This window comes from Tursiops truncatus, chromosome 9, assembly GCF_011762595.2.
Source record: "Tursiops truncatus isolate mTurTru1 chromosome 9, mTurTru1.mat.Y, whole genome shotgun sequence".
Classification (NCBI taxonomy): domain Eukaryota; kingdom Metazoa; phylum Chordata; class Mammalia; order Artiodactyla; family Delphinidae; genus Tursiops; species Tursiops truncatus.
In genome coordinates this window covers 32,802,109-32,817,695 of record NC_047042.1, presented here as the reverse complement: position 1 = coordinate 32,817,695, position 15,587 = coordinate 32,802,109, and the positions used below count along the sequence as shown (strand labels likewise).

Here is a 15,587-nt window from a genome sequence, read left to right as displayed (position 1 = left end):
TGGTGCAGTGACAACGGCCCCATGAACCCATGAAGAATCCATAAAACTAGGAAAGAAGAAGCCTAGCACGTGAAAACCCTCTCCAGACCTCTTCCTGCTCAATATTCTCTTTCCTCAACCCCAGCCAACCTGGAGGTTTTTGCTATAAATTCAGTAAAGCAGTATAAACTCAGTGTAAATCCATATAAGGATAAACTATAGATAAGATTTCTTCTTCCATGGACAATTTAAATTAAGAAAGTTGTAGAAGTTAAATTTTAGGTTTTTGAATTCCTGCTTTACATATTTATGGTTCAAGAATTGTTTCAACGTGAAAATCATTTCTGAACGGTGGAATGTTTCTTGTAATCTTATTTGGGCATGAAGGGGCTATATAAGCATTTATGATAGGTTAATACTTTGACAAATGTGTTGTTAGTGACTTTAAAACATTCATCATTATAGCAAATCATTCCTCTTTGTATATCCCAAATGGGTGAAATTCCCAAGACCAACATTGGCATGGGAAGTCGGCCTGAATATTTCTCTGGAGTAAGCTCTTGGCTCAGATGCCTCCAGGAGGTTGGACCAATTTGAAGGATCTGGTTTAACTCTCTCATGGAGTTAGAGCACTGGTTATTGTGCAATAAATACTTTCTAAGTGGAAGTGGAATGCAACTTAGTTCACTCTAGCTAATTGGGCCAGACTAGGTTAGGACAGATTCTATAGCAGACCAGCTTTGGCCTCTTTATAAAGAACGCACCTGGGGAAAAAGTATAAAGGAGATTAATGTCCCTGACTCAACCCCCAGATAGTCCCATCACCACAAAGTTAGGTTCCTCAATGTAATCCTCATCAACGTCAACCCCCATCCCACTTAGCCTCCCCTCAACATATACACAATAAAGACAGCATCAGGGCTTTTAGGTGGTACTCTCCCTTCTCTACTAAAACTTTTCTTCTTGCTCTATTGTGCATCCTTTGGATCATTTACCTCTCACAGAAACAAGTTCTCCCTTCTACCCTTCTCAGTAAATTTCATTTTATGGGAGACCTAACAAAGACATCAGCCTTTGTACATTTATGCCAAATGATTAAATTGACTTTTAATGACACAAATTTTACGACAGGTAGATATTTTGGCACATCTCAAATCAGAGGAAAATGGTATTTTCTTAGTTGTTCTGAGAAGCCTCCATCCCTGTGGGACTAGAATCCAGGTCTCCTGACTCATAATCCAATTCTCTTCCCATCTTACCCGCTGACTCTTGGATCAGACTGAGGCTGGAGTCTGATTCAGCCTGTTTTTTTTTCCTTGCATTAAAAAAAAAAAAACCTCTGATGTGTAACCTAAATTCAATAACCACTTCTGATATTTATAGCTGAGTATTAAGTATTTTGAATGGCATTTTGAGCTCTAAATAATTTTACTAAATATTAGTACTAAAACTGCCTTGACATCACAGAACTAGTGGCTACAAAATTTTAGCGTCTCACATCCCAGTAAGCTGGTTTTATATTTTATACTGTGTTTGACATTTGTAAAGACAACAAGATTCAAGATCTGAGGTCTGTGTCACTGAAGAGATTGCATCAAAATCCAGCGCTTAGTAGGTCCCATCTCTGAAGAAATTCACAAGGAGACCAGTGTGTTTACCTTGCTGTGATCCAGCAGAGCAAACAAACAACTGGGTTCTGTGATGTCTTTTTACTGCCTAATGTTTAAATATTGCCAGTGAAACGGAATTATACCTTTAGCTCTGCCACTGAGATGCATTATTTTTCATTCTAGTAATATGTTTTCATGGCTAAAATGAAAAAGGAAATGAGAGGAAAATATTTAACCATGGCCACATGATATGCCACATTTCTGTGAACAATCTGTGTGCTTCCAAACATCATTTGCACACTTACCATTTTATAATTAACATATTTTAAGACTGAGATCATAATCTATAGCAGACCAAAGATCAAAGCTCTTCTTCCAGCCTGGCTAAGGTATATTTTAGTCAGATATTGTTTTGAGGACCTTAACAAAGTACAATCTCCATGCTTTGCTCTCTTTAAATCATGTAGCACTTCAGACAGATAACCAATCATCTGACATCAGTTATCTGTTCTAACTACATTATATGCAAAAAAAGAAAAAAAAACATTCATATCTACTGTGTAAATTCAGATCTCACTACTGGTGACACATTCTTCCTATTGTTAGTTGAATTCTCTGTTAAATCTCCAAGCAAATGAGCCTTATATCAAGGAGGCTAAGAAGTTTTATATTCATTAGTTAGAGCCTTTGAGCTATCTTTCTAATTGGAAAAGAAATTTTTAAGATTACCTGGGCTCCAAAGGTTATTTTGGTGTACAAGGTAAGGGATGATCACTATGTGGTAGAAAATTACAAAAGAGATATCATTGTTAGGCCTTCAGCATTGATGGTATTGTCTGGGCCAAAAGATTATATTCCAGTGCCTGATTTTTCCTTTGCTTTTACAGCTCTTGTTTGAAAACAGACCTAATTGAGATTCAAATGCTTTATATTTTGATAGAGTTTTTACTGCAGTTGCATATGGAGCTATGGCCATTGGAGAAACACTTGTTTTGGCACCTGAATATTCGAGAGCCAAATCTGGGGCTGCACATCTGTTTGCTTTGTTGGAAAAGAAACCAACTATAGACAGCTATAGTCAAGAATGGAAAAAACCCGTAAGCACAACTCTGATTTTAAATGTCCACTTATTATTAATTGTCTATATGCATGCTCTCTAAATAGAGACTTAAATGAAGGCATTATCTGATAACTGCAAAAGAGAGTGCTATAAAGAATTAAAAGCTTGTATAAATAATTGTTACGGCTACAAAGGGAGAAAGGGGGTCTTAATCAAATTTTCACCTCTGTTACTAAAATGTACAGACTTTATATTTAAAAATATGTGCTTCTAGTTTATTTATTTGCCTGATGCCGTGAGAATATTCTGGAACAAATGATTGATTTATATATTTCATTTTACTTAGACTGCAAAAGTTTTAGTCTGGGATAAAGATTTGCATTAGGATTTATTCATTTTTTGCCTCTGGTAACATATGCAAAGTAAATAGTGCCCTGCAACTTCAGATGCCATTTTTCATGGGAAATATATCTGCAAACGAAAGAGAGAAAAAGGGAACTATATTTATTAAATTATTAAATATTAAAACACATGCACATATTTAGTCACAAACTCTAAAAGACTGTGAATATTAAAAGGGAAGCAATAGGAAGATTGTATAATTTCAAAATAAGCCTCTCAGTAGTAGTCTTATACATTAAACATATATTCAATTTTTCTAGACATTTTAAATTTAAAAGAATAGCTATTAGGTATATACTTAAAAGAAAATTTTCATTTAAAAGTATTTCCCTCTAGAATTTTAACAGTAGATTTATATGTACGATAGCTTAAAATAGTACATTATCACTAGAACTTCATAATTATTAAAAGGAATCCTGGTTGTTAGAAACAAAAAGATCATGAAATTCTCAAAATAGAATATTCTAAGATACATTATTGTCAAAATAAGATTTTATACTTGTCTTTTGGAAAGTAAAGTATGTAGGAAACTTTTTTAATCTTAGAATTTAGATATTTAATAATATTACTACTCATTTCTTTCTAAACATTACAATAGAGGGATTGAGCATCTCATTGATAAATGTCCTCATAGAACTGTATACAAGACATAGAATGTGGAAATGTTCCTTATAAAGCCTACAAAATTGTTATTTAATCTTTATTTTATTTAATATATGAATACTTATAAATATCAGTCCCTATGCTTTAAAAAAGTTAAAGTCTGATAAAACAAAATTGGCAAATATTGATAGTTATTGAAGCTGGGAGATAGGCATATAGCAGTCTGTTACATATTATTCTCTCTACTTTTATAGAAGTTTGAAATATTCCATAACAAAATGTTTAAAATAGTAGGAATAAATTTTTAAACGTATTAAGTCTAGAAATTTAGAACATCTCTCTATGCCTTTCCAAAAGGCACCAGAGCATACACAGAAATAATTGCACTCTCATTATTCTGCAGTATCCTGAGGTTATTTTAAAAACTTTTTTTTCACAAATAATATTCATGTGTTGTAGTGGGCAAAACAAAAAGCATTGAATAAGCTTAAAATAAGCTACTACTATAACTTAATATTTTGGCATATATCCTTCTAGGATATATTTTTTCTAATTCTAGACCTCTTAACCATATGTTAACATTTCTTTCCTTTGACAACAGAATAATTTCATTGTCAAACAGTTTTTGGTACTCCTCCCCTCCACCTACCCCCGCCTCCTACCTATATACTGGGCTTGGAATATGCTGAGTATGACTATTAAACCTGACTACTTAAAATGCAGTTGATTGAGGGCAAACATGAAGTTCAAAAGAAGCTAAAATCTTATGAACCAAATATATAAATGGAAAGTTAATCATCATTTACTGATCATTCTGGAAAGTCTTTTATAAACATCCCTGGTGTACATAAGTATTGGTTTACAAATTACCAACCACTAAAGAGAAAGAAGCATAGAGAGAAAGATAAACTTTTAGGCAAGTGTCACTGCCAAAAAATGATCAATTAACATAAATCTGAATTCAAAATATAATGTATATTAACTGTAAAACATGGTCCAACCTACAAAAATAACATTTATAGGGGCTTCCCTGGTGGCGCAGTGGTTGAGAGTCCGCCTGCCGATGCAGGGGGCACGGGTTCATGCCCCGGTCCGGGAAGATCCCACATGCCGCAGAGTGGCTAGGCCCGTGAGCCATGGCCGCTGAGCCTGCACGTCCGGAGCCTGTGCCTCGCAACGGGAGAGGCCACAACAGTGAGAGGCCCGCATACCGCAAAAAAAAAAAACAAAAAGAAAAACATTTATATGTACAGTTGATGAGGACCCCAGCTATGCTGAATTAAGCAATAAATGTCTATAAAGCACAAACTAATTTTTAAAAAATGTATTTATTTAGAGCAGCTGGTCAAACAGCTAATTTACAGATTGCACTGTGACTGGGTACTGAAGCCAAAGGAAACTAGTGATTTTAGGAACTTGGTGAAGTCCCGTAGTGAAGACAAGAACTACAGATATAAAAATCTCAACAGAAGTGACAGAAACAAATATGCAGTCAGCAACTCTATAGAAAGGAATACGATGTTTAAAATTAAAATGGTTGGACTTCCCTGGTGGCGCAGTGGTTAAGAATCCTCCTGCCAACGCAGGAGACACGGGTTCGAGCCCTGGTCCGGGAAGATCCCAGATGCCGCGGAGCAACTAAGCCCGTGCGCAGCAACTACTGAGCCTCTGCTCTAGACCCCCTCGAGCCACAACTACTGAGTCCATGTACCACAACTACTGAAGCCCGCTCACTCTAGGGCCCGCAACAAGAAACGCCACCACAATGAGAAGCCTGCACACCGCAACTAAGAGCAGCCCCACCTCGCCGCAACTAGAGAAAGCCCGTGCGCAGCAACAAAGACCCAATGCATCCAAAAATAAATAAATTTATTTAAAAAATAATAAAATTAAAATGGTTGTGGAAACATGCACAATTTTCAGAAAGCACTCAGCCAATGTGCTATAATTTGTTACAGCCTTTCTAAGTCATCCTCTAAACACTGCCAACTTTCTTTCACAGGACACATGTGAAGGGAATATAGAGTTCCGAAAAGTCTCTTTCTTCTATCCATGCCGCCCAGATGTTCTAATCCTTCACAGTTTATCCCTCAGCATTGAGAAAGGGAAGACTGTAGCATTTGTTGGGAGCAGTGGCTGTGGGAAAAGCACTTCTGTCCAACTTCTACAGAGATTTTATGACCCAGTGAAAGGACAGGTGGTAAGACTGAATTCAAATACAACTTATCTGGGGGTTAGTGGGGCTATTCTTAAACATTCCCTTGGGCTTAAGCATCCTCGCTGATTTGGGGAGGGCAAACAGTGCAGTAGTTAAAAAAAAAAAAAAAAAACTATATGCCTTAACTAAGAGGATAAGCAAACCAATAAAAGAAATGATGGCTAGGACTTTGAGGCTAAGATCAAAGCTCCAAAGATTCTTCAGCCATTATAGAGCAGAAATTTTGATCTTATAAGCCATGGAATTCTCTTAGAATACAGGTGTTGGAAGATGGGTGTAATATCAACATCTGGGCTCTTTTGTCACTCTGTTCTGCCTCCCTGGTTCAGGCTTCCGACTATTCACTCTGGCCATCTCCACCTCCCAACTCTCAAAACCTTAGACATGATTAGAGCTTCTTTGAATCAGCTCCGTTAAGTTCTGCATCCTGATCTCAAAAAAATGCAACCTCTCCCTCCTTTGAACTCCAAGGACTGTTTTTCTCACCTGGCACTTTTCTTACTTTAACTTGTATTCAGATTTTCAATTATTCTCTCCCCACAACCACCACCAAATTACACACACACAAAGACAATTTCCTGTTCTGCCTTCTCCTACCGCCACAAAAAACCATAAGTCCATAAAAGTCAAAAATTGTCATGTTAGTCATCCTTCTGCTGCAATTTACAGTCTTTTCCCCATCACAGAGTCTCAAAGACTCTTTGAAAAATGGAACAGTCCAAAATGGCTGCCTTGTTACAAGAGAAAACAATGAGTATGAAAATCAGGCGACATTCACCTATTTGCACATAGCATAGCACGCTCCCTCCTTTAAACTTTCCAATGAGTTCCCACCACAGTTACAATAAACCAGAGTCCATACCATCAAATCAAGGTCGTTCATGATCTGGCCCCTGCCTCTCTCTCCAAAGTCCTCTCCTATCCCTCCTAGCTTGTTATGCACTGTGTGTCAGTCTCACTGGCTTCTTTATGTCCTTTAAACACACTGTGGACCTTTGTTCTTGCTATTCCCCTGCTTCGAATGTTCTTCCTCTAACTTCTTTGCCAATGTCTTCTCATCATTCATGTCTCATTCTAAATGCTACTTCCTTAGATAGAATATAATGCATCCCGTCGCCCCCTTCCCAAATCCTCACCACATCCTTAGTCACCCTCTATCCCATTATCTTGTCTTCATGACACTTTCTTTTTCTGATGTTATTGAGTTGTTTGTGTGCTTATTGCCTGCCTCTCTCCACCAGAATATAAGCTACAGGAGGGTAAGAGCTTTGTCTTGTTTATTACTGTTTCCCCAGTGTCTGAAGAGTCCCCATCACATAATAGGTATGCTCATCAAATGTCACTTGAATTTTGTTATACGTCCATGTGAATAAACATGGCTTTGTACAAAATGACTTATTTCTGCATGTGGACTACTGTATCATTCTGCACCTACTCTCTCACCAGGCTTTAATAAAGTGGGGTCCTGTTGCAGTGGAGGTTGGTATTTTTTCATCTGACTTCAGTACAGAGCACCAGACGTTTATCCTAGACTCTGAGCAGGTCTCTAGAATATATAGCCATTCCTAGAAATGTCAAGTAAGTTTAGGAGTCGGTACTTTAGTCAGTTACATGCTGTCTGCTTCTATACAACATATGATTTATGAACCTTCCTTGGGTAACATTATACTATGAAACAGCTTGAATTCCTAACCTTCTTGTTATGATTTGTATATGTTTGAATACAGTGAACCGTAACATGATACAGTTGTTGGATCTTCACATACCATTTTCCGTTCAGCTCTTTGATGGTGTGGATGCAAAGGAATTGAACGTACAGTGGCTCCGTTCCCAAATAGCAATCGTTTCTCAAGAGCCTGTGCTATTCAACTGTAGCGTTGCTGAGAACATTGCCTATGGTGATAACAGCCGTGTTGTGCCATTGAATGAGATAAAAGAAGTAGCAAATGCAGCGAATATCCACTCTTTTATTGAGAGTCTCCCTGAGGTAAGAAAATGTCTGAAATCTTGAACTACAAAGCTGTCAAGTAAGCCCAAGTATTTTATTGGGCCTAAGTGGTTATTTTTATGTGCTCCATGGATTATACAATTTAGTTATTGCTAGCATCTAATGTAAAGTTAGATATAAAAAGCAAAATTTGAGATTTTTGTGTGACTATTTTTTCCAAGACCAAACTGTATTAATATTCACGGAATTAATTTTCATATTTTGATTCTACACCTTCTATTCATTTATACTCTGCCATGTCTACATCGCCATCATCCCCCTCTGGACAACCTTAGTAGCCTCTTAATCTATTTTCCTGCTTCCAGTCTTGCCCCTTTCTAATTCTTCCTCACAGCAACTGGAAGGATCTTTTAAAAACATAAAGTAAATCATACCCCTCCCTGCTTAAAACCTCCTAATGGCATCCCTTTGCACGAAGAATGAAGTCAAAACTCCTTATGTGGCTGGCAAGGCCTTCGATGATCTGGCCCTGCTTGCCTCTCCAGCGCCTTGCACATCATGTGCTCCCTCTGCTCCAGCAACACTGGCTTCTTTCTGTCTCATCAGTTGGCCAAGTTCTTCCCTACCACAGGACATTTACATTTGCCATTTCTTCAGCTGGGGCCTCCCTTCCTCTGGCTCTTTGAAGAGGCAGCTCCTTAACTTTCAAGATCTTTCAGATGTCACTCTTGCAGAGGCCTTCCTTGGCCACCTTATTTGAAAGAGTCCCCACCAGCCCTTACAGCCTATCACATAGTCTTCAGGGCACTCATCGCAGTCTAAAATTACCCTGGTGCTTATTGACTTGTTTAGGGCCTCCTTTTCCCACTCAAATGTTAAGTAAATGCCTGCCATTTTTGGGACCTCTCTGTATTGGCTGTGACGGCTGACACAAAATCTCAGAAAAGTTAAAAATCTTGGCTAACTGTAGAGAAGCCTTTAGCATAGCAAGCATTGATACAAATCCAGAAGTAGTGCATAGAGACACTGTAACTGCAGCTTAAAATTCTTGCAATATCTGTTTAAACCTACATATACACATAGATAAAATAAAAATATAGATACCTACTTTTGATTGGAAACAACTTTTATAATGTGATTTTCTAGCTCACTTTAAAAGGAAATGCCAAAGTTTAGTAAGCATTATATCAAACAACTAATCTAGTGCCCTGTTCTTTGGGGGAGGATACTGGTCACCATACTTTCTTTTATACTACCAGATCTTCCCTCACCATCTCCTGTCCACACTAATTGATGCCTCTAACTATAAATGGGCCTTTAATACAATTTCCCTAACTCCAGTAAGGTTCTTCATTACTACCTATAATAGGAGTAACATATTTTTATCAATATTGTGACCCTATGTCTTTCCCTTTTTTTACTAAGGCATTCATTGCGTTATTGAGTCAGGGGCAGATTATTATCCACATACTCCTGATAGGTTTTTTTCTTTAATTTATACATGGTAAAATGCTATCCATTTTATATTTGTACCATTTGACTTTTGTCCTTAAATTGCTTATTATCTTTCATTCTTTTCGTTGTACTATTTCTCAGATTTACCCAAAACTACATACTGCAGAGATTCAGTGTCCTTTTTACAATAAACTTTGAGAATCAAGATGATGTTATTTCCAAAAGAAAGAATAGCTTGTTTCTCAGTGTTTTTAACTTTAGTTTACCTTCATATCACTGTTACCCCTAAAATATATACAACCATAGAGAAATCTGGTGCCAAAATATCATTCTGGAATAGGACAGTAGAACTACTAGTCTAGCAGCAATGAAAATGACCATTTGGAGTGAAGAGAAGATAGGGAATTTGGGAGATCACTTAGGAGCTACTTCCAGGGTTAAGTTATGAAGGCCTGAATTAATAATTATAAAGTGAAGTAAAACAAGGAAAAGGATGTAAAAGATGTCATAAAAGTGGATTGTCAGGACTTGCCTTAAGGTTGTCTGTAGAAAGTGAGCAAGAAAGTACATAATACACTGGGCAGCTTGCTGGAATGAAAACACACAGAGCATATGGTGAGAGTACAGAAGAAGGAATGACAAAGTCTCCTTTTTTTTTTTTTTTTTAACCATGCAAAAAAACCTTTATTAACATTTTGAACAGGTTCAGCTATTACTAAAACTGATAACTTCTAATCTTAAATTGGGGCAAATGGCTAGAGTGCAGAGTGATGCCATCATTGGGCATTATGAATGCAAGACTGAATAATTAACAGCCACCCCTCAGACGGAGGACCAGGTGCAGGGTCGACTCTTTCTGGATGCTGTAATCAGAAGGAGTGCGGCCATCTTCCAGCTGTTTGCCTGCAAAGATGAGCCTCTGCTGATCAGGGGGGATGCCTTCTTTATCCTCGATCTTGGCCTTCATGTTCTCGATGGTGTCACTGGAGCTCAGAGAAAACCACACAGAGGATGTTGCTTTCAACTGGGTTTTGAAGAATGAGTAGTTCACTAGGCAGAGAGAGGACAACACCATTCTTAGGAGGCAGAATAAGCTCATGAAGAAACACGTATATGTGAAAGGGTTTTAGGTATTTTGGGGAAAATAAATTTAAAATTCTGAGCATAAAGCATAAACTGGGGAATTGAGAAGAAGAAGCCAAACAAAATATGCACATGGACTAAATGCGAAGGTTCTGATTTACCAGGCTACGTTTGGAAATGGGAAACCGCTAGACATTTTTAGGCCGAGAACTGACATGATCAAATTTTTAAAGAAAATAATTGCATTTGCAGCTCAGCCTTTTGTTTGCTCATTCAAGAGGCTCTGTGGTCTCTGTGGCAATGGCATACACTGCATGAAAGGGGCAAGTCCTGGTACATTACAACAGTCTAGATGAGAGAAATTCAGGTCCGCATTTTCTTTCCCCCAGCTCCAATTTCCAAAAGTTCTTAAACTCCATGCCCTCCTCTCCCCTCCACGCACAAAGACCATGTGTTTGATATCAATTTGTTGGGTGGCCAAAATGATGTGAGGCTTTATGAAATCTTTATTAGTCCTACTTAGAATGAATTGTCAAATATTTCTACAGAAATATTCATATATTTGATTACTGGTTGCTACCCAGCCCTTTCTGGGGGTGTTAAATAATATATATCACATATTAAATATAAATAATATATAGTATGTACAATTTACAGTATATTTTCTTCTAAAGTAAAAAAAAAAAAAATAGACTTCTTAAACAAATATAGCCCTGTGGGTTTCAGATAAAGGATTAGGGACCTATCTGGCAGATCAAGGCAGGAGGGTGAATAGCAGAGCATCGACTCAGAGCATGCTAAGGGTAACACATCTATGGTATGTGCCATGGAGATAACCTGCAGGCATTTGGAAATATCAGCCTGGAAGACGAGTTGGCATAACACTGACTTGGTCTTGAGTATCCTCGGAGAAACACAGCAGGTGTAGATGTCCCCTAGCGGCCACAATTTCACAGGGTGGCAGCTCTCAGTCAAGCCACATGATGTCTCCCGCTGGAACCACACTGAAACTCCTTTCCAGGGCCTGCAGGGATCTCCAGAATGCAGTTGGTTTAGGACTAGACTCTTTCTGATGTTCCCTCCAGGATCCAACTGGTATTTAGACCCAGGTTCACATTGAACAGCCATTGCCCCTTCAGTGTCTCATAAAACAGGTGATTTCAGGGCACTCACTATCCCAGTGTTTGCCAGAAAATTTAGCTTTTCACTTTAAACAGGAAGGAATGAAATCCTATAGTTCTTCATTAAAAACAAACAAAAGCCTTCAGTTTAAGTGTCTGAAAATGTTTTGGGGTTGCTATTGAGACAACGTGTATAGTCACATTTATAATCTGTTCTGCTTAATGATGGGCAAAAACATCTGAACTGTATTTTCAACCAATTCATTCTTGAGACTTACATCTCCCTGCAAGCCAGAGAAGGCCAAGAGATGCAAAGTGATTTCTAAGCTAGTATTGTATCTTCTTCAGCTATAATAGAGGAATCCACATACAATTTAAGCTGGACTGGCAGAAAGAGCTACAAGCCCATTATCATTCCCACCCAATCCTCTCTCAATTTTTGGCTTAAGATTGAATTCCCTAATGAGATGGGAACTTTGCAGTGTGTGGAAATGAACTACAGAGTTTTATCTGATTATCTGTTGCCCTATGATTCCAATTTTAATAAAATGCATTTTAGGAGGAAGAGACCCAGCGTGCTAGCAGTCCCAGATAAAAATCACAGAGGAGCTAGCTAAAGTCTGTTTTCTTCGTAGAGCATTCACTTCAGAAAGGATACTTTTACTGGGCGTTAGTAATTCAGATACCCATTGTTTGATATAAAGTAAGCAACTGAGCATTTTAAGTTGAAAAATGAACTTTGACATGAAGCAGACACATTTGTTATAAAGTTATATCATAGACTCTCTGGAAACCCACTCTGCTGGAAAGGCACCTCCTAAAGGCAGTCAGGTATGGAGGGAAAGCAATTGAATCAGGCCAGGGCACTAAGATAAATAGCACATCAGTCATGTGCTGCATCTTCTCTATAATGCTGCTACCTTTAAAGGATCCACCTTTAGAAGGCTGTACACTTGGACTCACTTTCCCAGTGGAGCTCATCCATCCACACATCCTTGTCGGGGTACCAATGGCATGTATTTCTCAGACAACTGGCAAGGGCTACTAGAAAGCAGTGTGAAACCTTGGAGGGAAGCAGAGTTAACAGGACAACCTAGAAAGCAAGTGGGAGCCTGCTTGCTGATCCATTGTGATTTAGGATGGCTTCAGGATAAGTGAAAAACTTCCTTTACCCTTCCATGGAGGGTAATACTGAAAAAGGGGTCATTAGTATGTAGGAGAGTGTAGAAACATTGTGAAGTGCTAAATGTCACTATCATGGCCTGAAAAGGTGAATGGACTGTCTCAAGATGTCAGCCTAACTTACTGCTAGGATGATACCTGGACCTCTGAGAAGGGCATCATGGCATCTGGAGAGATGTGCCCATAGAGGGTTGGTGAAAGTCAAAGTTACAGAACCCAATGATTTCCTTTAAAATGATACTTTAAATCATTTTGATCTGAAAACAGAAGACAATTTAACTTAATGGGGAAAGATTTGTGCTTACTGGGAACTTTTTTTCCCTAATAATTTTTTTTCTTATGCTTTAATTTGAACAATTCCTTTGTAGAAGCACAATGGCAAAGGTCTACTGTTTGTGATCAGATTAGATATGTAAATGAGATGGTAGTGTTTACTGCTGGTTTAGCATTTATTAGCAACAAAGCCCAAGAATAGATTTTAGTACTTGTTGGGACACAAATTTTAGAGAGTAGCAAAATTTGAAATATTTAGATGGCTCTCGCCCACAGTCGCCATGTTAATTTAAATAACCAAGCCTTGCTTTCTTAATTACACGTTCCTGTAATAGAAATACAACACACAAGTTGGACTGAAAGGAACACAGCTTTCTGGTGGCCAGAAACAAAGACTAGCTATTGCAAGGGCTCTTCTCCGAAAACCAAAAATTTTGTTGTTGGATGAGGCCACTTCAGCCCTTGATAATGAGAGTGAAAAGGTAACAGCCTCTTCTTTCATCTCAGGATGTAATATGAAGTATGAGAGTGGAGTATTGTGGAAGAAATGAAGCTCAGTTTGGGGAAGAAAGGCCTGGAGAGAATTGTAGTCATAGGGTCACCAGTTGTAATTAAAGTTTTGGCCTTTATTAAAAGGTTAGAGGCTGGTGGGGAGGTGAGAGAGAGTTGGGACACAGGGCATCTCATGTTTTAGAAAGGTTTTCTCATTTGAATTGGTCTCATTATCAAAAGGGACCCAATTCTTGAAATGTTTCTCCACTCAAGGAAAAAGCCCAATGAAAATTACTTTCCTGTTTTATTATTATTTTAATGATACCAAACAAAATAATAAGGCAATCTACATATATAAAAGAGTGATCTACCCTGCAATGTTGGAGCCTGCTACTCTACCTTCTATAGACTATTAGCTCTGTTTGAGAAGGAAACAAGGGGGCGAACAGACATGTAACAATAAACCTACACTGCAAGGTGCTTCAGATGTTTAATTTTACTATGTCCTTGTCCCCTAATAGTTCTTGCATATAGCATGTTCTTATTTGTTAAATGAATGTTGGTTGAATGAATTATAATCTTTCATATTTATCAAGTGCTTATTATATACTACTATCTCAATCCTCACAACAACTTGATGAATTAGCTTATTTTATGCTCATTTTACAGATCAGCACACTAAGGCTTAGAAAAGTTAAGAAACTTCCCTAAATTTTAATAGATGGTGTCTGACCTAAGATCCCATGTGATTAATCACCACACAATTGCTATGTGTAGATGATTATCATTCTTTATTTCCAAGGAAACAGTGTGTTATGAAAGAAAAAAATGGGACTTTTGGAACCAGACATATTTGGGCTGTAATCCTGGATTCATCAGTTACTAGCAGTGTGGCCTAGGTCCAGGGACCTGGACTTTTCAAATCTTGGTTTACTCATCAGGGAAATGAAAATTATCCTCACAGAGTTACTGAAAGAATTTAAATGAAATATCCATCATTGGAATATTTTATATACTCAGCAAATATTGGTTTTCACCCTCCACTTTCATTTCCTTTTTGTCGTCGTTTGTTTTTTGGCCGTGCTTCATGGCATGCAGGATCTTAGTTCCCCAACCAGGGACTGAACCCATGCCCCCTGCAGTGGAAGTGCAGAGTCCTAACCACTGGACCACCAGGGAATTCCCTCATTTCTTCTTATATAGCATTATAACCTCATTGTAGCTGAGATGCTGTTTTAGCCAGGACAGTTTTACAACTAAATATTAAAAAAAAAGGAAAAAAAAACCAACACAAACAAATAAAAAAATAAAACTGTGAGAAGAAACGAAGTAAGTAAATTAGACAATTCCACTTGGGTATGGAAATACTACTTTCCAGCTTTGACTTTGGAACCACTTACTTACACACAAATAACCACCTAATTTTTATTCATTGTCATGAAAGCTCTTCAAATTAAAAGTATTACTTAATGTGTCTATAATTACTTTTTCTAGATTTCTATTGAGTAGGGTATTTCACAAAGTAGGGTAGTTTCCTTGGAGATAAGCAAATACACAATGAATGTTATTATATTACCTTAATTAATTTGACTTGTGCAAGTTTATTAGCATTTAACCCAAGGTAGCAATCACAGGTCCTTCTCTCTTCCAGGTGGTTCAGCATGCCCTTGATAAGGCCAGTAAGGGGAGGACATGCCTAGTTGTGGCTCACAGACTCTCCACGATACAGAATGCAGATCTGATAGTGGTTCTGCACAGTGGAAAAATAAAGGAACAAGGAACTCATCAAGAGCTCCTGAGAAATCGAGACATACATTTTAAATTAGTAAATGCACAATCAGTGCAGTGATGCTGTTGGAGTTAACCCATATTTTGATCTTTGTGTAATGCAAAGAATAATTAGTAGGAATTAGGAATTACTTAATAATTATTTGGCATGCTTTGATCTCCTTTACTGCATGTATCAATAGAATCATGCTATTCAAGTACAGACATGTTCTGTTTACACACCATCTTCCCTTCAGATTTTTTTTTTTTTTTTTTTTGCGGTACGCGGGCCTCTCAATGTTGTGGCCTCTCCCGCTGCGGAGCACAGTCTCCGGACGCGCAGGCCCCGCGGCCATGGCTCACGGACCCAGCCGTTCCGCGGCATGTGGGATCC

The 15,587-nt window shown here is 38.0% G+C and overlaps 1 protein-coding gene across 1 annotated transcript in view; it reads left to right on the top strand.

Annotated features, from left to right (window-relative positions):
* ABCB5 (ATP binding cassette subfamily B member 5) overlaps positions 1-15,329 on the top strand; it is a 113,013-nt gene extending 97,684 nt beyond the window's left edge. Inside the window, 5 exon segments of the mRNA XM_004316485.4 lie at positions 2,530-2,686; positions 5,657-5,854; positions 7,653-7,859; positions 13,270-13,416; positions 15,078-15,329. Coding sequence (XP_004316533.3) covers positions 2,530-2,686; positions 5,657-5,854; positions 7,653-7,859; positions 13,270-13,416; positions 15,078-15,275 — 907 coding nt within the window. The 3' untranslated portion in view covers positions 15,276-15,329.
* The last annotated feature ends 258 nt before the right edge of the window (positions 15,330-15,587 follow it).